Genomic DNA, 27,854 nt, shown 5'->3' with positions numbered 1-27,854 from the left:
CTATCTCTAAATGATATCAACCAATAGAGCTCAAGCAACAGTGATGTTTGGTTGTGGGGTTGAATAGGCTATGTGCGCTCCACATTTAATCTGAAAAGAAAGATTACAACAATAACAGTACGCTCCTGCCAACGAATACAAATTAGGTCATTCACAAGAAAAATAATTGACTCATAGTAGCTATACTACAAAGAACAAGCAGTTTACTAAAATTCAGAAATGGCATTTGGTTATTAAAACATAAAATGTAACGTTAGTTAGCTAACAAATAGCTTAGCTTTTCTAGAAGCATAGACATGAGAAAAAGACTTTAAAACAATATAATGCATATTTTAATTGAATGGCAGAACTAATAAAAAGTGATAAAGGCTCAACTTCAATAGTAGCAAGCATTTTAAACGTAGATAAAACGGGAATACGTAACCGCAGTCTCCTCCTTTTCCTACGGCTCACGTTCGGTTGAGCCTCTCTTCCAATGAGTCTCATAGCAACTGTTGCCCAGTGAATCAGCGCCATAGTCACCGTAGTCCTGGCGACTGTAACCCACCAACAACAACAACCTCGCTCCATCACACCACCTTCACCATCCACATCCTCATCAACCCTCTAGTCCTCAGCCCAGGTGAATATATCCTTACTGTGGTTATCTCTGTTATTGTCCGTTCGTGACTATAAATGGTCTTCTCTTGAACACATCACTCGCCTTGGTAATTCGCCAGTCTATGCTCTCGTTCTTTCATTCTCTTTCTCTTCGCTATGAATTAGCTAACGTTGGATAGCTTGCTAGCTGGCTAGCAATAGCTAGTAGCTAGCTACTGGAACAGGACCTCGCTTGCTGTAAAATAATAGCTAGTTAGCCAGCTGCCTGGCTATTTCCTACTTTAGCTATCCCTCGCACCCACTTGCATTTTTCAAGAGAGTCGATATTCATGAATTGTAATGTATTTTTTTCGATTACTATCTGGTATGGATTTAGCCTGGAATTATCTTTTTATTTTGTTTATTTATTACGTTTTCGTATATCTAGCCAGGTAGCTTGACAAAACGCAAGTTAGCTTGCAGGCTAGTAGGGTTGCCCTTTGTTTAGTCTTTATCAGTTAGCAAGCTAGTAAAAATGTTCTGTTTCAAAAATCTGAATTAGTCTACCCCTTTCGTTTTCGAGAGAAATGCGTGGGTAGCCTTCTCCCTGAATAATCAAGAAAAATCATTTCAAAGAATCAGTTTCCGTTCTTATCGAACCTGTATTCTGCAACGCATTTGCCAGGAGTTAGCTAGTAGGTTAGCTACAGGACAGAGCGAGCTGACATTAGTCAATAGATCTCTCCTAAAGTAACGTTACACGCAGAAATTGTTAGGAAATTGGTAGCTCTTAGCAAGCAGCAGCATCTGCTGCATTTTTGACATCTGTTTAACTTGCGAAATTGGGCATTAGTTACATATCTGTAATTTATCCAGTAAGCAGCTACATATTATAATGATGATTGTAATATATTGACGGCTATTGTTAGCCTGTAGCTAATGCGCTAGCTACAATGTTGGTGATTGCACTCCAGCTGTGGAACTAGCTAAGGTGGGTTAGCCAGCAGTAATAGCTGTTTATTTTGCAAGCCGTCAATTAACGTTGTGTAGTATAGTTTGATATCGATCACGATTAAAAACCATTATTCGGTGTACTATGTCTTGCAAATTAAGGTGAAAATTGAGGTTGTGAGAAAGGACCTAGTAATCTATTCCGAGGTGATTCCTGAATATTATTTTATGTTTTAACGTTAAGTACAATTAATACAATGAATTCACTCTACACCGGTCTGGTTGATTTAACTACTGGCTAACGAGCTATTTAATATTCTGCCAAACTGAGGTATAACATAAGGACATTTAGTATTGCATGTGTCAATTATTGTCATTCAACGGTAGCTACATATAGCAACAAAGATGAACTAGTTGAATGTATAAGGCACAAGCCAGCGTTCCTATCGGCTACCCTTGTGTGTGTGTGCGCGGGCGCGCGTTCGTTGGTTTTATATTATTCTCTGATGAAATATGAAATATTGGATTGCTTTAAAAAGTTAGTTTTTTGATAGCTTTATATGCGCAATTAATTTCATGAAGTTAACCTAAAGAATCATGACATTGTTCAGAAGTTCGTTAACAACACACATAAAGCTCTAAATTGTATGATGCATAATTCATTAATTTCATAGGCTGGTCGTATAGATTTAGACTTTATTGTTCTTTGGAAATTAACGTCATTGATCATTTGGTGACGTAATCATTTTCCTTTTACGTTGTTCTCTTTTTGGGGGAATGAAAACAATTTCTCTTTATCTTAGCAAGTAATAAAACGAAGGGGCAACACTAAGCAAAGATTGGCATGTAATCAAAATCGATGTTCTATAGTACCTGCCGCCATATGGTTGGCGGAGGCCTTTCACTTGCCTAATAAAACAGCTAGTTTAACCAATGCTCTCTGTACGTACGGAATCTGTTATACTCCTTAATGTAGACAAACACGTCCATTTCTGGGAATTCTTTTTGAGCTTTTAAACAAAAATCGAATGTTTTTACCAAAACTATTGCCAGGAACAAACACATAGCCTTTACATAAATGTGATCATTTATCAGTTCCCAGTTTAAAGGTAAGAGAATTAGGGTGGTCAGATTAGTGCCCGTGTTGTGATTTTACAATTTAAAAAAACATTGTTGCTGGCACCCTTACTGTTGTATTGGTTTAATGGGTACGCTTCCTCGAAACATTAATTAGAGTATCGTAATCAATGAAGTCAGGCCTATCTTGCTTCGGCACTGCCCTGCTCTGCCTTGCATCTGTCTGAGCGAGCGCACAGGTGTGCTGTACGCTGGGTTTCACTGCCACTAAGAACCTCTTCCGCTTTCCTTGGCAACACACTTACCTGTGCGCTACAAGCAACGCAGCCCAGCAGGACGCAGGCCTGCAATGTGATTTTATTCACAGCATTCTCCATACGTTTTATTTCAGCTTGATAAAATATAATCAGGAGAATTGGTTATTTTTAGAAATGGCCCCACATACATTTCACTTGGAGGAATGTATAATTTATCATCAAGGCCATTGTTAGCAAAAAAAGTGGGCCAATCAATTTTTGTGTGTGTGTGTCATTTCTTTTTGGGGGGGGGGGGGGGGGGGGTACTCTTGAATGACTTTTGAATGGTTGGATGAAAAGGAAAGAAAATATGCTTTGGATGTCCGTGCATAGGCCTATTGCCAGTGTGGTGGGAGATTCAATGATAATTCCTTGCTGATTCCTGTGTCCGTGCCTGCAGTTCTGTGTTGTTTGGTTAGGGAAAAAAATCAACAGCCTACTGTATTAACGCTTGGCGATGTCATGAAGTAATTTTTGAGGGGGTGCCCATAAAAAGGATGATTATAATCAAGTATTCCATATGTTTCAGTAATGCTTTTACCTTTTGCATGTTACTGAGGTAAGGCGCACCTCTGTTAAGAGAGGTGTTTTAACTACTAGGCCTATATATTCTGTATTTAGTTAAAACCCAACAGACCTTATGGTACTAGGTGAGAAAATGCATGGATCAGATCAAGTGGCACCCAAGTTGCTTATGGTCAAGTTTCTTCGTTATCTTTGCTTAGTTTGTGCTGGTTCCCCCGTTGGTGGCCGTCCGAATCTTCCGTCTGCTTTAAGATGGGTTGTGATGATCTACCGTAGGCCTGCACAGACCTCAGACAGTTGCCGTGGCTTTACGCTGCCTTAGCTGGGAACAGTGATGTGGCTGTTAAAACAAGAACACGCAGTACCATTTTTACAGAATTGCGGGTAACAAAGGCCCAGCTGGAAGCAGAAAGCACTGGGGCTGTGATTAAAGCCCTCCGCTCTTTCAGGCAGTCCCGGCTTTAATTCGAGCGAATAGGTATGCAAGTGTTAACCTTTGTTACTTAATTACTTGTACAAAAAAAAAAACGGCTCGGATTGAAAGTTGTAAGTTGCGGTTGAAGTGCCTTGCGGTTGTTATTACCTTGACGGCAGAGATCTTGGCCTTTGTCAGCGTGTGGTAGTTTCACCATTTTATTTAAGGGTTTCCTGCCATTTGCCCACAGTTTATTGTCTGGATGAAAGGCTTGGCGTGTTTACCTGGGCCGGTGTCGGTTTGGAGGGCGAGGTTGGGCTGATTCTCTCTCTCCAGCTGCGTACAGTCTGGCGGCCGTGAATGGCGCGGGTCGATGCGCGGGGCGTGAGGTGACGTGTCTCCGGCCGGAGCGATGGCTGCGCGTGATTACGCTGCTTTACTGTAACCGCGGCGGCGGCGGAGAGGGAATGTTCCCGCGGAAACGGGAGCTCGATCGCCCCGCACCTTCAGAGCGCCGGGGGCTCCTCTCTCCGAGCGCGCTTCGAGTCGCCTGTTTCTGCGCATCGATCCGTCGGCTCTGTCGGTCTCGCCTCCGGGCGCCCTGCGTGCGGGCTCTTCCCGGAGGCCGGACGCCGCGGCGCGGCGCGGTTCCACACGCAGACGCGGGGGGCGGCGGCGAAGCAGGCGTTACGCGCGGGGGGGGGTTCCCGCGAGCGGACAGAGCCGCGCATCGGCGGCGACGTTACGGTCACAAAGCGGAGAGCTGAACCGGACGCGTCTGCGGAGACGAGGAGGGAGGCTCTGCTGTCGGGTCGTCCGCGTCGGGTTAGCGGCTGGACTGCGGGTTCCCCCGGGGTCTCCCCGGCCTGCTGTGTGCCGGGCTGGGATGGAGGGGGTCCTGGGCCACTGGCCAGTGGTGGACCACACTCACACTACGGATGTGCTAATATCCAACACGCTTTATCTGTTCCTACATTTGTGTTATTTTTAACACATTTTGTGTCACGGTTACTACTTTTGTGTTACAAATATATCATATTAATAATATTAATATTATAATATGTAGGGCTGTGTTGAAAGTAACACAAAATGTGTTGTCCTTGACTGGACATGGTGGTGTGTTAAAGATGGCATGCTCTGTGTGGTGTTTTGAGAGTGCAGGAAGTCCAGGTGCTCGGGGGGACCTGATACCTGTGACAGGCTGGCTGTATTCAGATTTTATCAGTGAGCCCAGTGCTTTGAGGTTATTGATGAAGCTGTAAATCTGTCTTTAATGGCCGATAACAGGCTGTTGTTCTTCTCAGGGTCGTTTATAGTGTCTGCTGAGAGACCGGAACACAGGTTTCCCCTGCCAAGTGATATAGTGGCAGATTCAGAAGTGTGTGTGTGTGTGTGTGTGTGTGTGGATGAATGTGTGTGTGTGTGTGTGTGTGTGTGTGTGTGTGGATGAATGTGTGTGTGTGTGTGTGTGTGTGTGTGTGTGTGTGGATGAATGTGTGTGTGTGTGTGTGTGTGTGTGTGTGTGTGGATTAATGTGTGTGTGTGTGTGTGTGTGTGTGTGTGTGGATGAATGTGTGTGTGTGTGTGTGTGTGTGTGTGTGTGTGTGTGTGGATGGATGAATGTGTGTGTGTGTGTGTGTGTGGATGACTGTGTGTGTGTGTGTGTGTGTGTGTGTGTGTGTGTGTGTGTGTAGCTCTGAGCCTCTACAGAAGCTGCAGGCTGCTGTACACTGAGAGTGTGTGCTGTATGAGCAGGATGAGGTTCAGTTCTGCACCCTGAGTCAGGCTCTTACTCGCTGTCCTAACGCAGCTTTTTACGCTCCGCACAGCTGATCGCCCGTCAGGCTTTTATGAGGCCCTCTCCGGGTTTTCGGGTGACGTGGATGTGCAGCCCTTTCTGTGTCAGCGCTTACCTGTGCGCCGGGGCTGAGAAACAGACTCTGCGGCTCTGTGTGCATCAGGTGGAACGGGCAGGGTGCAAACTGGGCAGAGCTGGGCAGAACTGAACGGAACAGAACAGAGCAGAGCATAACAGAAGAGAGTAGGGCAGGGCAGGGTGTAGCAGAGAGGGGCGGGGCAGATTGGGGTGGGGTTGGGCGGGACGGAGCAGAGTAGGCGGGGCATTTGTTGTGTTACTGGTTTTGCGTGGGCTAACGCTCTTAGTAAGTGAGGCCCCTGGAGCTGAGCATTTCTAGCATTCTGGTGCTCGTGCTGTTGGGTTAGAGCTTTAACACCAGCCAATCAGATTCAGGATCCTACGTGTGAATTGTCCCTCCTTCTGTTCTGTTAATTAGTGCAGCCGATTGTGGGGCGCGGGAGGGGTGTCCCGGCCGATGTTGCCGGGGACGGTGTGGCTTCACCCTTCGGTGACCATAGCACAGTCTCGCCCTCGCCCCTCTCCCCATCGCTCTCTGCTTCCTGGCCTGGTCGATCTGCCCCCCCGCCCCCGCCCCCGCCCCCGTCCCCGTCCCGTCGGCGGCTCTGATTACCACTTACCTGCAGACAGGTGTGCTGCAAAAATAGGAGCTGCGCCACCTGGCCCCCGTATCCCCTTTCCCTCCCCCATGCTCAGCGAGCAGCTGATCAGCTCAATTATTCACTCATCCATTTTTATGACCTCACGTCTGAAACTCGGTCGGGCCGCAGGCCGGGGGGGCCATGTCCACTGCAGCGACCCCCCTCCACCCCCTCCCTCCCCCCAGAAAACCAGAACAGATGCCAGCCCCCCCCCTCCGGTGAATAAACATCCAGGTCCGAACCGGCCTGGCTTTTTAATCGAAACGCCCGCTGTTTGTGTTTGACAGGATTTGCAGCCGAACCTTCAGGTCAAAACCGATGAAGAGTTAGTAAAAAGGTAATCCTGTACTCCTGGAATATTTTCATGTTTTATTTTAATAAAAACTTAAAGCCTTGTATGCGGGGGGGGGGGGGGGGGGGGGGGGGGGGGGGTAAGCAAAGCTTAGATCCGTTTGTTTCTATGCTAATTAGATGTTGCTTTAGTGCTGAAGATTTGTATATATATATATATATATATATATATATATATATATTCTTTTTTTTTTTTTTAATCTTCAACTCTTCATCGCCACAAGTTTGAAAGTGATCCGTGGAAACCCTGTACAAAGTGTAACGCATCTAGCGCCCTGGATGCCAGGGCAGATCTTGAGCACCAGGGGCCAAATGTGAAACGTTTCGTTTTACCCTCTGATTTATCAGGAAGGTAATTAGCGCGGTGGCTGTGCTCTGTGCTGTGGAGGATGCTGCTCTCGAACGCGGTCGCGGTCGGTCCTGCTCGCGGGGATGATTCATCCGTTGTGCGCTGCAGGAACAGAGACCCGGAGAAACTCCCGGCTCGTCAAAGCCGTGTCGTTATTAACGGGAGTCGCCAACCTGTCTCTGCAATTAATCACGCGCCTCCTCCTCGTCCTCCTTTTAATAATCAATTACGGTGCGGCGAGATTAAATTAATGATGTATAAAACCATTTTGGAGCTACGCAACGTGGACAGTGCCGGCCCTCTCAGTTCAGCTGGAGGTCACTGGTATCAGATATTGAGCTTATTTGATAGAATGAAAGCAGACAAAGTATCTTTTTTTGTTTTATTCTAAATATTGTGCTGCTCGCGTTAATGCTTGAAGCTGCTGTTTGTGCGGAGGATTTGTGCTGAGTGTAATGTCAGATTAATCGGAGGTACAATCTTTAATCAGTGATTAGTGTCTCAAGCAATTAAATATCCTTTTATATTATTTCATGGTATTTTTTTTCCACTGTTGAATATGTAACAGGTACATGCACATGCTTATTAAGTATGCCCCATTACCTTTCTCTGTGACGCCATGGTTTTTTTTGTTTTTTTCCCCCTGATCACGTGTGCTTGCACTAGCAGACTGAAAGACAGCGGCCTCCGCACCTGACTATGTAGACCACCCAAGTCCCGCTTTGGAGGAGCCGAGGCGTTCCCTAGTTCTGATGTCCCATAGTACTGATGTCATACTGACCCCTCCCCCGCTCCCCCAGATGTCCCCCTCTGATTGGCCCGGTGGAAAGTGGTGGGCGGGGGCAGATGGAGGTGAGCATCGCTGTCTCCTCTGGCCTTTGTGGTCGTGTGGCTCTGCGGAGCCTGCAGATGCTCACTGGAGCAAGGGGTTTAAGTGGGCCACGGGGGACCGCATTCGGGATGGGGGGTGGGTAGCAGAACAGAGCCAGGTGGTTGTTTACAACAGGCTTCCCCCCCCACCCCCAGCCTCCTCGGGAGCTCCATTGAGGCCTACCACAGGGAGCAGGTGGTTCGTTTTTGAATGGAAGAACCTGGTCACAGCGGCAGGTTAAAATTATCTTTGCTGCGATTATCTTATCTGCGACACGACCGGTCCTTCCGTCCCCGCGTTTCGGACTCGGGCACGGCGCGAAGTGCGACTGCGTTGTCGGTCGGTTAACGGTATTAATGTCTGGTCGGTTCCGAGGTAGCGGTGAAAGTTTAGCGGTGCCTTTCTTCCTCATGAAAAACCCCGAAGGCGAGCCATTGTTCGGCGAGGACGTTCTGCGAACATCTGGACGCGGCCCTTGGTGTGAGTAGTAGTGAGATGAGTCTTTACGCTTGCAACTTATTTATAACTGTCAAACGATGGACGCCTGATCCTTTAGCAGCATCGTTGTTAAGAGGACAGTGAGATTTTGAATTACCCAGGCTACGTTTAAGGCATTCAAAATTAATCTTATGTATCATTTGAATTATGCATTTTATTCCTGTTGCAATCAAGCAAGTGTTCTATGGACACATGGCTGACTAGCTAACTACATATAAGCGTCGTTGTTACAGTGTCTCTTAAAACTGCTGAATTGTTACTTAATCTGTAGGTGTTGCCTGTTATTTTGAACATAAATATTTATAATCTGTTGATCAACAAGTAACATTTACATGTTGTGTAAGGTGAACTTGACCCGGAATAGGAATCTGAATTCGACACAAAAGTTAACAAATGTTAGGTTTTTGGTGTCAATTTCTGTCATTAATTCTAAATAATTCCAAAATAATGTTTTGTTTGAATAGCCATAGATATTTTTGAACAATTTCTTACCTCTACGGTTTTCTTTAAATTAGACCTAGCCAGCCACCGCCTCTTTGGGTTTCCAATTAATTGTTGCTATGGAAACACTTGCTTTTGAAGTTGCAGAACGTTTATTTAAGGAAGATCAGATGGCTTAAAAAGAAAAGTAATCACAGTATTAAATATACAGAATATGCATTTTCTTGGGTCATCGTTGTGTTTTTGTTTTTAAAAAAAGATGTTTTTTTCTTGCGGCTCTGATGACTGCTACTTTCTCAGCACTGCATTATACAATGAATTTGGAAAAAATATGTACAAGTGTACATATGTTTAAGTGCAACAGTGAGAATTCACGCGGTGGTTTAAATTCGTTCTTATGAATGTGTATATCTGAACTGTTCCCATCTTACGATGTGTTGGTATAAGAACTTTCCAGAATATTGAAAAGCCACCTCTTAATATTGCATCTGGGCTCCTTGAACCCCGGGCTGCGTGTTTATGGGAGATGTCAGTGATTGATTAATTGAGCTACAACCGCCAGTTCTGTGTGCTGGTCCCCTTCTCTTTGGCCGAGTGTGTGTGTTTTAGTATTGCTTTAAACAGTGTTTCAATTGTGTTGTGGGCGATTTTCCAATCCGGTCTGCTTTTCATCCGGTCTTCTTTCATGAACTTACCGGTTAGCCACCACGGATGAAAACGTCTGCCAAACTGAGCAAATGATAATTAGAAGTGTGAATAATCGTCGCACGCATTATATAAATTTGTCCGAGGATGCCGATCAAACACATGAGTCGTAGCCTCTTCTGACGCAGTCTGAAGACACACCTGTTTACACTGCATATCGGGTCAGCTCGCACTGAAATCTTTTTTTAGCGTGGGTTTATTAGCGCTACCAATGCCACTTACGAGCAGTAAGCAGTAAACCCTGCGTAAAGCACTACATTACAGGGCTGTGCATGATCCCAATCCCTCCAGTGCAGAAACTGTCTGCGCCTAAATATTTGCATTTTGACAGAAACCCGGAAGTGGGCGCAAGTGCAGACAACCTAAAATTCCTGTTTTCTCGCTCAATGCGCATTTGGACCAGGAAAAAGACATTTTCTGTATATACTGATAGTTTTGTTGATCGAACAGATATATAGCGACACACCTGCTTCGCTCTCAGTCTTCTTCCTGCACTTACACCTTCTGTCGCACTTAACTGTATGCGGGTTTAAGCATTAACCGCTACTATCGATCGTGACGTGGTGACTGGGCATCTGCTCTTCTCCGTGCGGAAACTTTTACCCACGCGTTTTCGGCGAATACTAGCACATGCCAATTTCCTGCATGTATTGGAAATTTAAATGTACGTGTCTTCGTTGACGGCGTCTCCCGCTCATTTGCTGTGTCCCGCGCTCCTCTAGGCGCCATGCAGACTCCTGAGGCAGGCTCGGACGCCGCGTCCACCGTCCCTCTCCAGAGCGCAGTGCCCGCGCAGCCCGCCGTCGCTGCCCAGCAGGTGGCGCCACAGGTGCCCGTCCAGCAGCAGGTGAAACCGCCGTCCTTACATTTAAAAATTTTTTTTTTAAATATATTTTATTTTGCGGTCTGTATTTCTACGGTTGCCTTGACGCGGTTCGTGTAACAGTTAAGTTACAACTTCTCCATTCTTACTCATTCAGTTTTACTGCAGAGCGACGTGCTGTTTCTATGCTGAGCTGTGGACATGTGTGACTCAGATGGGGCTATTGTTAGCATTCCTTCAAATAATTCAACATGTTCAGTCACCGCGTCTCTTTATCATCAAGGTCTTTATATAATAACAATACCAACTTAGCAGGTGCGTAAATGGCTTCACATACATTTTAAAACTGGTTGAAACAAGAAGTTGAAACAAATGTATAGTAAAGGCTACAGATAGGAAAAAACTGATAATAAAACAAATAATAAAAACTGCCGGTCTCCTTTGGGGTTTAGCTTGGACTCTGGGGAAGGACTTTGTTATTGGACCTCAGATGAGGAAATAAGTCCATATTGGAGTCAGAGCAGAGTACCAGCGTCTGACCTGGTTCATAAATAAAAATGCTCACAGCTGGTTTAAAGTGGGCAGCAGATTTAAGCTGTTACCACCATATTCGTAGACGTAATACCTCTGTGGAATAAACACTTGTTTTTTTATTAGAGCAATTTTGACATGCAGGTTAAACAAGACAAAATAAAGCTCACACGATTAACGTATCGCATCACTGTGTTAAAACACGAGGCTAAAATGTTTATGTATCTGAATGTGCGATGTAACACATCCAGCTTATTTACTCTCATTCATTTAGTATCACGTGCGTAAATGTAATTTCGCACGTCACATTGAACCTCGCGGTATTCGCCGAATTGTGAAATCGAGGGCACCCGTGATCACGATGTGGCCTTCTCACCGGTGTCTGCCCGTTCCGTTTCCCTCTCTTCCTTCTTATGTGCGCACGTGCGCGGACGCTAACGCCAACGCCGCGCGCGTCTCCGCGCGTCTCCAGCAGGTCCAGACGGTGCAGCAGGTGCAGCACGTCTACCCGGCGCAGGTCCAGTACGTGGAGGAGAACAGCGGCGTCTACACCAATGGAGCCATGTGAGTGGGACCGCGCCCGTCTCGTGAACTCCGCTTACGTCCGTCGTTACGTTCTGCGGTTTACGATTTTTATCCCAGCGCTACGACCCACTGGCTGCCGTAAGGAGGCCTATCCCCCTTCCTCAGCGCAGTGGTAAACATGGAGATGACCGGGAGTGTCCGTTTTCATGTCTCACGACTCGATAGTTCAGGCTGGCGCAGACATTTGTGTTAAAGAACTGATATAAATGTGCACCAGTAATGGCAATCGATGGCATTGAAACTTACCCAGTCCTTTGGTTACATTAAAAACCATTCTCACATACAAACAATGAATTCGGTCATTGGTGACATTGCTACACGTTTGTCTTCCTGGAATCAGATGAATGTGTCTTTCCAGACAAAAAAAGAATAAAAGCAGTTTGGAAACACCTTGGTGTTTGACCTTGGTGGGTGTTTTGCTCGCTGGTAATAGACATTTTTTTCTGAGCTCTGCAGGCTTACTACCGCTAACAGGAGCGCTCAGAGAAGTAAAGAATGTTCAAACACAAAAGGTGGCTCTGGGCGCTCTTTGTGTGGATCACTATGGGTCAATACAAAAGGAAACACTTAGCGCTACAATAAAGATAACGCCTCTAATGTCAGCGCTGATTTCTGTTTTATAATCTCTGACGGTGTTTGGATTAGGGTGTGTAAACGCTATCGGAAACTGTACCCCCCGAAAACAGCGAACGTAACAACAAATATAACTTCTTTAGCGTTGTGGCTGTCAATGGCTAGTGGAAATAACGCCCCCCCCCCTCGCGCCCCCCCCGGCAGCCGGACGTACTCCTACTCGGAGCCGCAGCTCTACAGCCAGAACAGCGGGGGGGCGTACTTCGACACGCAGGGCGGGTCGTCGCAGGTGACGACGGTGGTGACGTCCCACGGGATGGCGGGGGGCGGGGACGGGGGCCTGACCATGGAGCTGACCGGCGGCCAGATCATCAGCAGCTCGGGGACGTACATCGTGGGGGCCGCCTCCATGGACTCCTCCCCCCATCCTGCCGTCCAGACCACCAGAGCCTCGCCGGCCACTGTGAGTCACAGGCTCCGCCCCCTCTCACCGATTCGCTGCCCAGCGCAGATCTGATCCTTGTTACAATGCCTGAGGCACAGGCTCCGCCCCCTCTCACCAACTCGCTGACCAGCGTAGATCTGTTCCTTATCCTTATTATAATGCCTGAGGCACAGGCTCCGCCCCCTCTTATTGATTCGCTGCCCTTATCCATATTACAATGCATATCAAATTCCAGCACCTGCTACCTTCATCTTCATTACAGGCCTTTTTAAAAAGCAGTCAGACAACCAAGTCAAATGAGGATTTAGTTTATCAGTAAGAGTTTGATTAAATTGCTTACCTACCATTTTAGAGTTTTTTAAATAACTGGATAAATATAATGTTTTACACTAACCAGTACATGAAAATATGAATATCAGATTCATGCATGTGTATACTATATGTGTGGCATGGACACTCCTATTCAAGGTAGCTAACTTTTTTTAGCTACCTATTATTTATCCATTTATCCTGCTTGACATTTACCAAAGCCATTTGGGCTAAGCACCATGCTCAAGATAGCAACAGCAGTGGCTCACTTGGGAATATAACCTGCAACCTTTCCATTGTAGATTTAGTGCCTTATCCACGGTGCCACACACTGTGGAGTCCATATCATCACAGTTATTTAGGTTTGTTCAGTGGAGTCTTTGAGATATTGCTAACATGGCCAGCATATTAACTGAACATTTTTTGCTGTAGATGGAAGTTTTTTGAAAATATTCTTATGCAAATGAGGGCGAGATGCGGATCAGTTTGTTAGAGGACGCCCTGTGCAAGTGGGGTCTGTGCTTCCCCCTGGTGGCTGAAGTTTGTAGTACCACGGGCACGTCATTTAGCTTGCTCAAAGCATTTTTCCCCCCAAATCCTCTTTTATTGTGTTCAGAAAATATACATAAGTGTGTGTTATTTCCTGAAATATTTTATGGAATTCATTGTATTATTTTGCTTGTCACTGTTTGATTGTTCTGAAAAGATGGAAGTATGAAATATCATTTTTATTGTCAAGAGTTCACAATAACGACAGCTTCCGTCTGATCGAGTCAATTCACTGTCTCTTTTCACTCCAGTCTAGCGTGGGAATTATAATGAGATAATGTGTAAAGTCAAGGATAATTCGTGAACACGCAGCAGGGCCCTTCTGAAAAGAAGACGCTTTTGTTGGCTGTCTGTGACTTGTGTGTGCTGGGGGAACTCTTGCTTCTTCAGAGATGCTTACGATGACCTTGTTTTCCTGCCGGTCTGTTGAACTCTGTGTTTCTGTGCCTTGGGGTCGCTGGCCTTCGCTGCTTCCCGTTTTTTTTTTTTGTTTTGTTTTTTTTTGTTTTGTTTCCTGTTTGCTGTGTGGTCTCTCAGATTGAAATGGCCATTGAGACACTCCAAAAGTCTGAAGGCTTATCCACCCAACGGAGCTCACTGCTCAACAGCCATGTAAGTCAGTGTGACTCAACGCTGTCCTGTTCTGCATGCCTCCTCTCTCTCCCTCTCTCTCTCTCTCTCTCTCTCTCTCTCTCTCTCTCTCTCTCTAAGTTCTTCTTTGCCTTCTTCGTTCCCTCTCACTAACTTTCAGTCCCTTCTCATCTGTCCTGTTCTCAGTCTGTTTCTCTCCTCCACTCTACCCCCGTCTGTCTCTCTCACCTCTCATTCCTTATCACAAACGATTCTTCATCCCTGTTATTCTTTCGCTGTTTCCCTTTCTCACATCTTCACCCCTGTTCTCTCTCTCTCTCTCTCTCTGCTGGATGCTGGATGAGATGCTGCAGCCATGGCTGTTTTTTAATTTGTCGTTTGATCAGTTCCTGCTCTTTGCTTTGCTGTGTCTGCTCTTAATTTCATTTAACCCCTCGACTTGAGTTCTGCTTCTTATTTTAATGAAAAAAATCAGTGAAGAGAACACAGAAAATTCAGGCTTCGCCATTTAATGCCGAAATCCGCGATACTCCTGTAATTCCGGTACTCTTACCCTTTCAGTGGACGTGCACTTCACCAAGTCAGGAACTCCACAAGATAAGCTGTCTAATTCGGTTCTGGAGAATGTTCATTTTTTCATAACAATGCTTATTGAAATGAAAAGAAAAGAGACAGACCTTTGAAGCTGCCAGCAGCTTTTGGGATTAAAGTGAAAAATGTGCACGCGTGCAGTCTTTCTAAGTCACCAAAAGAATGGAACCTAAAAAACCACAGTTAACAAATTGTCTCTTTGGAAGTTGAAAATCGCACGGGTGCAGCTTTAGGTCAGAGTACCTTTACCTGCATTTTTAGCTCACAAAGTTAGATTTGAACTGGGCGAGACCGAGCTTCTTCAGGTCATACAAGCGATGATGGGACTAAGAAGGGCCAGGCACGGGCGATCGGTAGAGCTCAGCCCGCTAAACATCTGCTGTCTGTGGTATCGGAGGTTAAGCCAGGCCGGTGTAGCACAGGTTAAACCCGTTTAGGGTAACGCAGGTCCCGTTAAAGTTTAAAGCGTCCGCTGCTTTGTCTCAGATCCCACACTCTGTCTGCGGCCGCGGTGGATGTATCCCATCATTCCCTCGCCTCGGTTATACATCTGGCCCTGTGAATGACGTGACTCTCTCTGCTGCTGTTGTTGTTGTTGGAAATGCATTGTGGGTAACTGACGCGAGCGGTCCCCCCCCACAGCTGCAGTGGCTGCTGGATAACTACGAGACGGCGGAGGGGGTGAGCCTCCCGCGATCGACGCTGTACAACCACTACCTGCGTCACTGCCAGGAGCAGCGGCTGGACCCGGTCAACGCCGCCTCCTTCGGCAAGCTCATCCGCTCCATCTTCATGGGGCTGCGGACACGCCGGCTCGGCACCCGGTGAGTTCCCCCCCACCCCCCCAAACCCCCCGTCCTCCTCTCTCGCCACAGCACCTGGTGAGTAACCAACCCCCCAACCCCCCAACCCCCCCATCCCCCTCATCCTATTCTCTCTTCTGATTGGATATCTGCTCGTCTCCTTGCCGAGTTTCCTGAGGCAGCATAACTACTAGGCCAGAAGAGACAGAGAATCTACACACACGTGAGAGACAGCTAGCCTCCCTCAGAGATGCTGATGCAATGCAAAAATTTAAAAAAAAAGTTTAATATATTTAATCTTATATTTAGATTTAAAATCTTATTTCCGTTACTTTTTCTATGCTAAGACAAAAGTTTTGCCAATGAGGTGAGAGTTTTCCTTGCCGAGTAATATTTTCAACTGGAGAGAAGTAAAAGGGTTTCTAAGGTTCATCAGCAGACTGAAGCCCTTGTGCAGGTAACTGTGGGGAAAGGCTACAGCCTGAGGGCTTTACTGGCTGCTGCACTGCCGGACTCCACACCTTCACCTGCCGTTTCCTCACCTCCCGCCTCGCGCCCGCACCTCCCACACCTCCATCCTGACCATGCGGCTGCTCTGCTCTGCATTCACACCTCTCTCTCTCTCTCCTCCCTCTGTCCCTTTATCCCTCCCTCTCTCAGAGGGAACTCTAAGTACCACTACTACGGGATCCGTGTGAAGCCGGACTCTCCGCTCAACCGGCTGCAGGAGGACATGCAGTACATGGCCCTGAGGCAGCAGCCTGTGCAGCAGAAGCAGAGGTGTGGTGCTCTCACACACACACAGTACACACACACACAGTATGCACACACACGCACACAGTACACACACACACACAGTATGCACACACACGCACACACACGCACATGCACACTCACACGCACACACACACACAGTACACACACACACGCACACACACACAGTACACACACACACAGTATGCACACACACGCACGCACATGCACACTCACACGCACACACACACACAGAAGGATATACAGCATTAGCATTATATGCATTTAATTTCAAGGAGAGACACTCCAGTTAAGTGTTTTAAGTAGTGTAGCTATGGAGCTGTTTTATGCACATTATGGAGTACCAGCATCATTACAGGGTCCATAAGCACAGGCCTTGTGATCAGAAATGGCTCATCACAGATACGTTTTAAAGAGCCGTAAACGGTTGCTTTATTAAAACTGCAATATGCTTCATAAAATCCAAGCTGGATGTTTTTATTGAAAGAATATTCACTGTGTGTTCTTTGGAGGGAGCAGATACTTTATTGACTGCTGTCACAAGCCTAGTGTCCATATAACACATAACACCTGTTACCCAGGAGCAGAAACAATCCTCCATGCTGTTGTAATTGCTCGTTTGCATTTTTGATAAGGGGGCAGGAGGGTGTGTAGACAGAGTGTCGTAGACAGAGCGTCAGGGCAATGCACCCTTGCTGTGAAAGCCCTGCACTCTGTGTTGTTCTGTCACGTGCACACTGAGGAACGTAACCCCCGCAGGTTGAAGCCGGTGCAGAAGGTGGACGGCTCGGGGGGCGAGAACATTTCGGGGAGCAGCCAGCACGCACCCAGCGCTGCAGAGCAGACGGTCATCGCACAGAGCCAGCACCACCAGCAGTTTCTGGGTCAGAACCGGGGATCACCGGGGGGGGCATCGGAGCTAACAGTGGGGGTCACTGGGACTGATGGGGAGGGGGGCGCTGGGGGTGCGCTTTAATTTAACCGCGCCTGTTCTCCTCACTCAGACGCCTCCCGGACTCTTCCGGACTTCGCGGAGCTCGACCTGGGCGACACCGATGTGGACCTCATCACCCCCGACGACGTGAAGACGCTTCAGGTGCTCTACAGAGAGCACTGCGAGGTCAGAGGTCACCGCGTCCCATCATCCAATCACATCGCTGCCAGTCAGCCCACTGCTGTTGCACCTGCTCTTACCGTTTTCCATGTTTGCTTACCCGTAATGTTTGCACATGTGAGTTTGTCAGCGCGGTACGATCTTTATATCTCTGCCGGGTGTGTGCTCCTGGACAGGCGATCCTGGACGTGGTGGTGAACCTGCAGTTCAGCCTGATTGAGAAGCTGTGGCAGACATTTTGGCGTTATTCGCCCTCCACCTCCGTAGAGGGCGCCACCATCAACGAGAACAGGCAAGAACGCTCACTCTTAGAGACTCTTAGAAAAATCTGCCCGGATAGACAGTGAACCTGTATAGTTGATGCTGGTGAATGAGCCCCCCTGACCTCCTGACCCCTGACCCCTGACCTGTGCCCTGTCCCCCCCCCCAGCGGGTTGAGCGAGATCGAGGGGCGGCTGCCGTGCCCCAGGCTGCTGATGCTGTGCCGGAACGAGGCCGTGCTCAAGTGGATGAGCGCCTGCGATCACGTGATGTACCAGGCCCTGGTGGAGGTCCTCATCCCCGACGTGCTCCGACCCATTCCTAGTGAGGACACGCCTCTTCCTGTCCCCGAGGGGTTTCCTGTTGAGAACACGCCTCTTCCTGTCCCCGAGAGGTTTCCTGTTGAGAACACGCCTCTTCCTGTCCCTGAGGAGTTTCCTGCTTAGAACACGCCTCTTCCTGTCCCCGAGGGGTTTCCTGCTTAGAACACGCCTCTTCCTGTCCCCGAGGGGTTTCCTGTTGAGAACACGCCTCTTCCTGTCCCTGAGAGATTCCATTCTGAAAGGGGGGGGGGGGGTCACTTATTAATGACACTGATAATTTGCTCTTCATTCTGAACCATACTCTTACATTCTCAAAGAAAACTGCAGGCGTGCATGATGTATAAACCCAGATGAGATGCTTCATAATACCTTGGTGACACGGAGCAGTGTTTTGGATTTACTGACTGACAGTTACTGGGAAATTACTTGGTTGGACCACGGGTGCAGATGATTGACTGCAAATATCGATAAATACAGGAATTCATACTGACAGCCGTTGACTTAAAATAATATATATTTCTCAATTATATGTTATGTATGCCTGCCTTCTGTAATCAACCAAGCCACAGTACTTATCTGCAGATCTGAGTAGTTACTCACCGTAGGCCTTTCAGCGATATCGTAAATTAGCCTTGGTTATCTGGTGTTTACGCCACGCAGTCTGTTCAGACGTGGCAGATTGCGTCTGTGTTTCTTAACGTTGTGGACGACGCGCGGGGCAGAGGTGAACGCATTAACGCGCTGGAGCTCAGGGACGGGAAATTAAACTGAACGCCGTTTCTGCACATCGCGGGGCTTAGCGCTCAGTGCGTATTCAGTTCCAGAAGCTGAGCCCACAAGCCCATTATGAGCTCACAGACCAAAAATGAGTGCTCAGTTATGAAGCACTGCGGTGCTGTTTAGGAATGATTTCCAGTTAAGGTGAAATTGCTCTCCGTATCAAAGTTGTCCTCGGCTGGCCATTCTATCAGAAATAATTACCGCAGCTGAGAGCTGCGCTAGCCGTGTTTTGGGGAAGCCGTTGGCCGCTGGCCGCTGGCCGTTGGCTGTTGGCTGTTTCTCGTCCAACGACGAGCGGCGCTGCTTTTCGTCTGTGGCGTGACCCGCCCTGTTCCTCCCTCTCTCTCCGCCGCAGGTGCCTTGACTCAAGCCATCCGCAACTTTGCCAAAAGCCTGGAGGGCTGGCTGAACAGTGCCATGGGCGCCATCCCCCAGAAGATGGTCCAGACCAAGGTGAGGGGGGCGCCTGGGGGCACGTTCCAGACCGGGCACACCTGAGCTGCGCCACTGGCAGACACGCCCGGGCCCTTTTCTTACCAGGGGCCCGCAAATACGCTCGGTCGCTCTGCGTGAAAATAAAGAGACGATAATTTGTTTTGAACAAAAAAAAAAGAATCCTGAATTCTCATTGGCTGGTGGTGGGCGTGTGGCAGTGTGTGATTGGTCGGCGGCTCTGTCACTCCCCCAGGTTGCTGCTGTTAGTGCCTTCGCGCAGACGCTGCGTAGATACACGTCGCTGAACCACCTGGCGCAGGCAGCGCGCGCGGTGCTGCAGAACACCTCGCAGATCAACCAGATGCTGAGCGACCTCAACCGCGTGGACTTCGCCAACGTGCAGGTCCGTCTGAACCCCCAAAACCCCCAGCCTCCCCACACACACACCCTCTGTGTGTCTGTGCACCAATACGCTCCATAATCAGTTAGCATGCGTGCACAGGGACCATAGAGGAAAGGTTAATCATTTGGTTGGCTCTGCCAAGGAATATAACCGAGTCATGTGTCAGTGCTGTTTATTTTGATGGCTCCTTTTGTCCAACTGAACATCTGCTTGTGTATTACACCTTTCTGGGGAATGTAGAGTAATTTCAGGTTGGTGGTGACCTATCAGCGCTCTGTAATAGTACGGCGAGCCAATGATGCTTTTCTGAGAAACGGTTTGCGTTACTGTGCCAGACCGCGCGGGTTTGTCAGCAGGCTCCGCCTCTGAGGGGGTGTGGCTTGTCTGTGCGGGGCGTCCCACAGGAGCAGGCCTCGTGGGTGTGCCAGTGCGAGGAGGGCGTGGTCCAGCGTCTGGAGCAGGACTTCAAGGCCACGCTGCAGCAGCAGAGCTCCCTGGAGCAGTGGGCCGCCTGGCTGGACAACGTGGTGAGCCAGGTGCTGAAGCCCTGCGAGGGCCGGCCCAGCCTGCCCAAGGCCGCCCGCCAGTTCCTGCTCAAGTGGTCCTTCTACAGGTGAGCCCACGCCCGGCCACGCCCGTCCCAGGCACGACCGTCCCGTCCCTAACCGTCCCGTCCCCACCTGTCCCAGCCCCGCCCGTCCCGTCCGCAGCGCCGCGGTCCTGTACGCCTGACCGGGCTGACGCTCTCTCCAGGGACGAGTGTGCCGACTTTGGCTAACAAGAGTGGAAATGTGGGTGGGGCTAAGGGTTTGATGTGGGCGGGGCTAAGAGTTTTTTTTTTCCGATGATCAGGTCACAGATTTCAATCCAATGCCACACAACAGAGAATTCTGGGAGTGTCCTGGATTATGAAGCGTTACAGTAGATTAATGTAATGGCCCTTGGTTAAGATTGTTTCAACTTGCTTTAGGAGAGATCATGTTTTGTGTCTGTTTGTTATTTAAAACACTACAGTACCCATGGGCCTCAGTGCCTGTTACTATGGTGATAGCGTTGGCCATGAGAAATCTAAATCTAAATTTAGCTGGCAAGTTTTTGCTGCTAACGAAACAAGAGGACACAAAACCAGAGTGTCTCCAGAGGACCAAGCGATTGTGTCCCTCTGTAATTGTATTGTCCTCCACCCAAAATTACGGAAATTTTTACCTAAAAAATAAAAACGCGGGTTCCTTTTTACTCGACCCTCACAGCTCCATGGTGATCCGGGACCTGACCCTGCGCAGCGCTGCCAGTTTCGGGTCCTTCCACCTGATCCGGCTGCTCTACGACGAGTACATGTTCTACTTGGTGGAGCACCGCGTCGCCCAGGCAACCGGCGAGACACCCATTGCCATCATGGGGGAGGTGAGAGGAACAGTGGGCGGGGCCTGTTTGATTCCTGCCACACGTAGCGCTCACAGGGCCTCGCCTGTTAGCGGTCTGATAGCGTCATTCTCCAGCTTAACCCTTAAGGCCAGGTCTTTTGGAATGTTTGTTTCTTTTCCCCCAGTGCAGTGTTCTAGAACTGCATTGCTTTCAGTTACCAGGAGTGACTGTTACATCAGCATTAGAATGTTCATTTAGGAACACTTCAGTCGCATGTTTGTGATCTCACACCTCAAAGGGCATGGCCTATTACAGCTTTTATGTTGGTATTTTAGTAAGTCCAGAGCACCATGCAGAGTGTAGCCCAGGAAACGTAGGAACACTAAGAACGTAAGAAAAAAGATAAAAGGTATTTTAATTCCACGTTAGGTAAAAGTTTTGAATGTGTATTTAAAAGCACCATTTGGAAGGGACCTCTGAAGAATAGGGCCGTCACTGGCGAAAGCTTTATTGCTAAAGGAGCACAGTTCTGCTTAATGGGCAGGACGGCCATCTCCAGAGGGCTTTGAGTGCCAGGCGAGTGTATTAGGCTGCAGTCGGGCAGTCAGGCAGCAAGGAGCCAGGCCATTTAGCAGCTTGTCAGGTCGGAGCGATAATTGAAGCTGGAAGAGGTGTTTGAGAACAGGGCAGATGTGATTACATGCACTGCAGCGGGTTAGCACTGAGGGCACTCAAAACAAAAACAGTGCATCACGGGAATGTGCCTGGCCACTGTGCCAGATGGTGACAAGCCAATGCAACAGCGGCAGTCAGGCCAAGAGCCAGTGTAATCCAGACGCTGGGAAGACCCCCCTCTGAAGCGCACCACGCTCCCTGGACAGTGTCCCTGGAAAGCAGCGAGCGCCTGAAGGTGAAGCCACCGCTGTCCAAGGTCCGTACGTAGGACATGAGTCAGAGTGGAAGAGCGGCCTGCTGTTTCTGCCCCACCCCTCTTATCATCACAGTATTTATAATATTATTCAGCGTCTGGAGCAGGGAGAGAGCCTTAATATTGCAAGATTTACACTGGTGGAAAAATTGATTTTGCTGACTGTTCATACATTATCGAACGCGGGATGATTCAGGAAAAAGATTTCTTACTAATGGATTGCCACTAACATTTAGAAAATCTCTAGGTTAAAATTAATTTTTAAAAACCCTGTATGGTGCATCGCCATGGAAAACCAATCACATAGATTTGTCTGAACTGTTGCAGAGGAAGCATATAAAGCTAAAAGAGTAGCGGTCCTAGCACTGAGCCCTGTGGGACACCATGAATTGAGTTACAGCTTTTGAGGCTGAGGAACTTGTACATGATACTCAAGTTGGATAGAAACCAGTCAGAGGAGACTGCAGAAATACTGAAACTCGGCAGTCTTGTGTCCATCCTAATAGAGCAAAGTAATAAGATCTTCTGGTTTACCAGGCCTTAAGAGATCATTACTAACTTTGTAGCTGTAAGTAGGAATTATGTTAACTGTGGTACAAAATCATATTTAACTTTAACTTCTGACTCTCTGATTGTAGTTTAGGAAGGGAAGGTTGGACATAGCCTAGTGGCATCAAAGAAAACAGGTTTTGCAGTCATTTTTAACATTTTAAGAGCTTATGGAACAGTGAACAATTCTGCTTCATTTATTGAGCTAAGAATTCAGTGAATGCTACCGACTGCTTTATCTTGCACAGCGAGGACCTGGAGAAGCAAGGTAGGCAGACAGTGCGAGGCATTCCAAGGCCGCCCGATTGTACGGACACAAAGGCATTAAGAAGACATGCCTCAGCCACAGGAGCAGGGGCACGGTCAGAGAGACAGATTGCGGGCCTTATGGAAATCGCATTATTATCGTGGCTACAGACCGTTCTGATTCTGCACAGACGCGTTTGAGTGAGTTGTTAACAGTCCCACCCCAGCCCGAGCCGGAGTAATTGCAGTGTAAAAGCACAGCGGCTAAAAAATGCACGTTTGTGCGCTTCCTCTCGCGCCGCTAACGATTGGCAGTTGATCCGGCGTGAAGAAGAGAACCCTGACATCGCCGCCGCCGCCGCCGCCGCTGTCGTTGTTGTTGATAACGTTTGAGAAGTAAAAAGAACTGAGCAGAAAGCTGTAAATTAGAAAATATTTATAGGCCTCAGAACAAGCCCTCTTACTCGCTGCTTTTTAATAAAAGCCATTCAGGGCAACAGGCAGCTGTTTTGTTTGAATGAAGTTCACCAGGGCAGCGGAGGAGGAGGAGCAGGAAGAGGCCGGTCTGGCTTTAATGGCAGGGGATCGATCAGGGTTGCCAGATAGAGGCTCTCTGGACTGACAAATTAATTGCAGGTGGGGCAGCTTTCTGTCCACACGCATATAATTTACCAGCAACGTTGACTGCCTTAAAAGCACAGAAAGAGACGGTCTGTTCAGCACTTAACGCTGGCATCGGGACAGAGACATCACGCGTAATGAACATATGCTCAGAGAAGGGCAGGAAAGGGCCACCACCACTGAATGTATCTGCAGCAGAGGAACAAACAAGCCCTCGTGTTCGCAGGTTCATAGCCACTGTGGTTAGTTATATTGTTTTGTATATGAGCAATAGCAAGACAATGTGTATTCCCTCGCAGGTGATCATGAAATGGTGCGTGTGTGTGCAGGAGGCATTTGTGCATATGAAATGTTAACATCTTGTGTATTTCCTAGTTCTGTGATAGGCACTCCCTCGTGTGCAATATAACTGTAAGCTCCTGAATTCACTGTTGAAATGAGTTCAATGTTGTTTATTCCACAGTTTGACGACCTCAACACCATGTCTCCTGCAAACATTGACAAAGGTGAGCTGTACCCACTGCTTTGTACCTGCATGTATGCGCGGCTCTCTCTGGTTTCATCTGCTAAAAGGCTAAAAGCGGCCAAAGACAGACGGATAGATGTACCCCCCCACCCCCCGACTGATCGCTGTACGTCCCCCCCCCCCCCCTCCACACAGACGAGGTGAGCGAGATGGAGAGCGAGGTGGAGGATGAGGTGGAGGACTGCGGGGAGCCATTGGCAAAGCGAGAGAAGGTGGAGGTGATCCAGGTGCTCCAGGTGGGGGCGCTGGAGGGGGGGGGCAGCGCCGTGGTGGGCGTGGTCCAGCCCGGGGTGCTCGCCTCGCTGCCCCAAACGACCCCGGGACACACGGAGCACATCCTCACCCCCACCATCCGCCACTGCAGCTCCACGGGGAGCACCTACACCTCTGTCTGAGCCCTCCCCCCCCCTCCCCCGCCCCCAAAACTCCCCTCCCCTCCCCCGGAGTCCCCCCCCCCCCTGTCGCCCACCTGCCTGTGGCCGTCCCCGCTCCACCAGGTTCTCGCCGGAGAAAAACGGCTAACATTCCGTACAAAGATAAACCAAAACCCCAACGCTAAGAGTGGCACGGACTGCCCCGGCGGGGCGAGTTTGAGCGGGCGAGGGCATCGGCAGCGGTGGCAAGAGGGCGGACAGGAGGCTGTTTTTGGTACATGGGTCCTGTGGTAGCTGTAGCTTTGCTTGTGGGAGGGGGAGGGGTGAGGAGGGAGGGGGGTGGAGGTGTGGGAGGGAAGGGGGGGGGAGGATTACCGTTGACCCAAGAGAAGCTGGATCAGGAAGAGGGATGCGATCTGACTGTCTCCGTGACGTCCCTCATTTCAGCGAATCATGTTTTTGTCCTTGACCGCTAAAGAACACGTAACCAACCCAACAGAGCCACTGCAGACCAGTTGCTAACGTGCCCTTCTGTGTTCAGAGCAACAATTGTCATGGAAACCGAGTTGCTTAGTGTTCCATAGGTTATAGGTTAGACTAGCGAACAGGCGACGAGAAATTTTTGCTCTGAAAGACTGCATCATAGTTTTATTCGATATTTTTACCTCAGATTAGTTAGTTAGGTAAATTATGACGTTTAGCATCATTTTTAAAGGTTCGACGATAGGACTACTGGGCAACTTTAGAATGTAGTGAGACAGTCGGAGCGTTGGTGACATCTTGATCCGTTACCTGAGTGTCTGTCACCATGCTGACCAGTCAGCTGTTGTAGCTTTCTCTGAGCGGAAAAAAAACAAACAAAAAAAAACAACAAAAAAAAAAAAACATTGTGCTTGTTGAGCCAGGTATCCCTGAATAGCTGCATAAAAGCATCGTGCTATTGGATCTTTTTTTTTTCTCTGTACTATACACGAAAGCATGTTGTGTTATCGTCGTTTCATTTAACGTGAAGAGTCAGGTTTGTTCTGTTCTGATTGGACCAAAAAAAAAAAACAAGTAGAAGCAGGTAGGAGGCGACCTGCCTGTGCCGTCGTGACGCCCTGTCTCCTGTCGCGACGGTGCTGCGTCGCGACACAGAGTGAATGTCAGGGACTTATGTACCTCAGCGTCTTCATAGTGCCTTAAAACAGCTGCAGACTTTTATTTCACATCGTTCCACTCGTTTCTCTGAAGCGCAATCACCTTACTCTGCACCCCCATCCCCACCCCCCCCCCCTCCCCCACCAGCACCCCCCCACCCTCCCCCACCCTCTTCCTGAGAATATTAGCGATGGCATTTTTGGAAAAGGAGAAAAAGTTTGGTTTCTACAATTGCGCCCCCCCCCCCCCCCCCAAAAACAGACACGTTCCCTGCTTTTCGCCTGGCGTTCTGTTCAGCGCCGTGTGCGTTTGCAGCTCAGAGCTGGCGACTGCCGTTAAGGGGGCGGGGTCTGTGCGTCCCGTGCCCCGCCCCCTCTCTCCCAGCCTCACGGTGACCAAACCCCTGCTTTCTCTGATTATCCTCTCTCTCTCGTTTCCGTCGAAAAATGAACGTCAGCTATTCTCTAAAGTTCAGTCCTCATTCGTCCTTACTCCTGTTTCTACACTCTGTATATGTATATAGTGGACCAAAAGTTGATATTTTCAATTATACAGTACATTTGCTATTATACTGTACTTTATAAATATATCTATATTTTTTTGGTTTGTTTGTTTCTTCTCAAGTGTTTTTTTTTGTTTGTTTTTTTTTAATGTTTGCTTGCTCTGATGGTCACCCTGTGGTTTATCTTGAATAGCTCTGCTGTGATTCGTTGATTGACTGTGAAAAGGGGAGGGGCTGCAGGTGCTCCAATCAGGGGAGGGGCCTGCCGTCCACCTCTGGGTCTGTAGTGGCTCCGCCCAAGGGGGGCGTCGTCCTGCCGCCTCAGTGGGTGCCCCGCCCAATCCTGCAAAGCATCATGGGAGTTTTGTACCAAAATAGCACGTCGCTTAGAGCAGTCTTTCAGGCACAGTTTTAAACACGCTGTCACTGCTGAAACTCTTTGTGGAAATTTGTGGAAAATTTTCTCCAGTGAGGGAAAAAAAACTTGACGGTGAGGCTGAAAGATGGTGAAGGACTGGCAGGCTGGTAGAGGTGTGCCCTGAGGGTGTGTTTGTGAGCACTGGATCTTTGCGGCTCTCCAACCAGCAACCCCGACTAAGCGGGAGTCTAACTTCACACTTTACCTGTCACTAGTCCTCATTTAGTGAAGAACATAGCAAAGGAATGCATTGAAATTTGAAAATAAATGGCAGCTTGTTGTTCCTTTTAAGTACTACTTGATTAATTCTTTACTATACATTTTAACTGTCGGTTTTCAAAAAACCGTCCGTAGTGTTTTAAAATGTAATTTATTTATATTTATGGCATATTTAATCTGTAGGATTTTAGATGCACTTCTTGAGTTCAGACATAAATTTGGAGCATGCGTCTTTATTTTTACACTGTCATTGCATTTCCTGTGAAATGGTTTTCTCACTTCTGACTGGCTGGGGAACGATGTCTGAAAGCACTTATGAAATTCTGGGTTTCCTCGTAGTCCCCGGAGTCCCGTGTGGACGGGTAGAACCGCTCATGCTCATTCCCTCTCTCGCCAGGAGTTCAGATAGTTCACAGACAGTGTTTGATTTGTTCTTAAATTCTTTCTTGATTTTGTGCATTAGAGATGATGAAAAGTGCTGTTTTGGTTTTGCATGCTTTTTTTGTGCTGCTAGAATTTGATGGTTTTTGTCTCAAATTTTTTTATCATTTTCCTTGTCACTTCTTTGGAAAATGTGCCAGCTAGGAAATTATTCCAGGTTATGATCAGTGATCTCACGTCAACTTTTCAAATAAGAGAGGAAAAATCCCTGCCTCGTTTGTACACTGAATACACTGCCTAACACTGTTTTTTAATTTTTTATTGTACATAACATTTCACAAATGTCCTTACTAAAAGTTTTTTTTTTTTTTTTTTTTCCACAATTAGAAATGATAAAAAATGTTGATTTTGGGCCTTATTGTTTTGTTTCAAGGCCAACGACTGTTCCAGCACTAAAATCTCAATTTATGCAGGCCAGTTAGAGAGCCTCTGCCTTCCTTCCCACAGAGGAGAAAACTAATTAAGACGTTCAGGTCCAAATCGCTCCCACTAACATATCAAATCCCGGGGCTCACCGGGACCACTGGCTAACGGGAGGCAGAGGCACGTTTTGTCCGCTTTTTTTTTTTTTTAAATGATTTTTGTTTTTATTTTTTTTCCGGTGTCGATTGACGGTCTCCTCCTCGTCAGAACGCCCATCTCTCAGTGTTCTCTCACACAGGTAGTTTCACTGCCACGAGATCCCAGTGCCTTTGACTTCACAGTGAACTCAGAGACCGGCCTTCTGGTCCAGGATTAGGGTGGAGCGTGCGCACCTGGTATCTCCAAACCCCTCCTGTACCCTCACCACCCTTACATAGCCCTGGCATCAGAGAGACACCAAAAAAAAAAAACCCCACACACCCGTAGAGGGGAGCGAGCGGCCAAGCAGAGAGGCAGACTCAACCGTGCCTTCGACCACCTCTCGATAAGGGACTGTTTACCGATCTCCTTGCATTTACTGTAGCACAGCCATAAATCGGACAGGTGTGCAAGAACCATGCAAAGCACAAGACGCAGGTGCACAGGACAGTACGACAGTACGCATACACACAAGGTTTATCTGTGTTATTTCTGAGCT

At 48.1% G+C, this 27,854-nt stretch overlaps 1 protein-coding gene across 8 annotated transcripts; it reads left to right on the top strand.

The window, feature by feature from the left end:
* Positions 1-475: 475 nt before the first annotated feature.
* Positions 476-24,135, top strand: rfx3 (regulatory factor X, 3 (influences HLA class II expression)). 8 transcript variants are annotated; one of them, XM_035436449.1, is made up of 20 exons: positions 490-622; positions 6,648-6,697; positions 7,730-7,912; positions 8,358-8,411; positions 10,298-10,422; positions 11,402-11,493; positions 12,292-12,550; positions 13,928-14,002; positions 15,215-15,396; positions 16,036-16,155; positions 16,909-17,033; positions 17,154-17,269; positions 17,440-17,555; positions 17,694-17,848; positions 18,983-19,080; positions 19,316-19,465; positions 19,870-20,078; positions 20,716-20,869; positions 23,638-23,680; positions 23,836-24,134. In XM_035436449.1, exons 3-20 carry the CDS (start codon positions 7,813-7,815, stop codon positions 24,093-24,095), a joined length of 2,433 nt encoding a protein of 810 aa, XP_035292340.1. In that variant the 5' UTR covers positions 490-622; positions 6,648-6,697; positions 7,730-7,812; the 3' UTR covers positions 24,096-24,134. The 8 variants fall into 8 exon arrangements, with proteins under 8 accessions (XP_035292346.1, XP_035292340.1, XP_035292345.1 ...); XM_035436454.1 differs by lacking the exon at positions 8,358-8,411 and having other exon boundaries at positions 7,861-7,912; XM_035436456.1 differs by lacking the exons at positions 7,730-7,912; positions 8,358-8,411.
* The last annotated feature ends 3,719 nt before the right edge of the window (positions 24,136-27,854 follow it).

This window comes from Anguilla anguilla, chromosome 10 (assembly GCF_013347855.1).
Source record: "Anguilla anguilla isolate fAngAng1 chromosome 10, fAngAng1.pri, whole genome shotgun sequence".
In the NCBI taxonomy this organism is placed as follows: Eukaryota; Metazoa; Chordata; class Actinopteri; order Anguilliformes; family Anguillidae; genus Anguilla; species Anguilla anguilla.
The sequence above is the reverse complement of the archived record's forward strand: the minus strand, read 5'-3'. Positions and strand labels throughout refer to the sequence as shown.

What these genes read in the sequence shown, in the direction of transcription:
- rfx3 (XM_035436449.1), top strand. Translation starts at nt 7,813, where the DNA reads ATGTCCCATAGTACTGATGTCATACTGACCCCTCCCCCGCTCCCCCAG. An exon ending in TGGACTTCGCCAACGTGCAG is followed by an intron (nt 19,466 to 19,869) that starts GTCCGTCTGAAC and finishes GGCGTCCCACAG; the next exon opens with GAGCAGGCCTCGTGGGTGTG. An exon ending in CTCAAGTGGTCCTTCTACAG is followed by an intron (nt 20,079 to 20,715) that starts GTGAGCCCACGC and finishes CGACCCTCACAG; the next exon opens with CTCCATGGTGATCCGGGACC.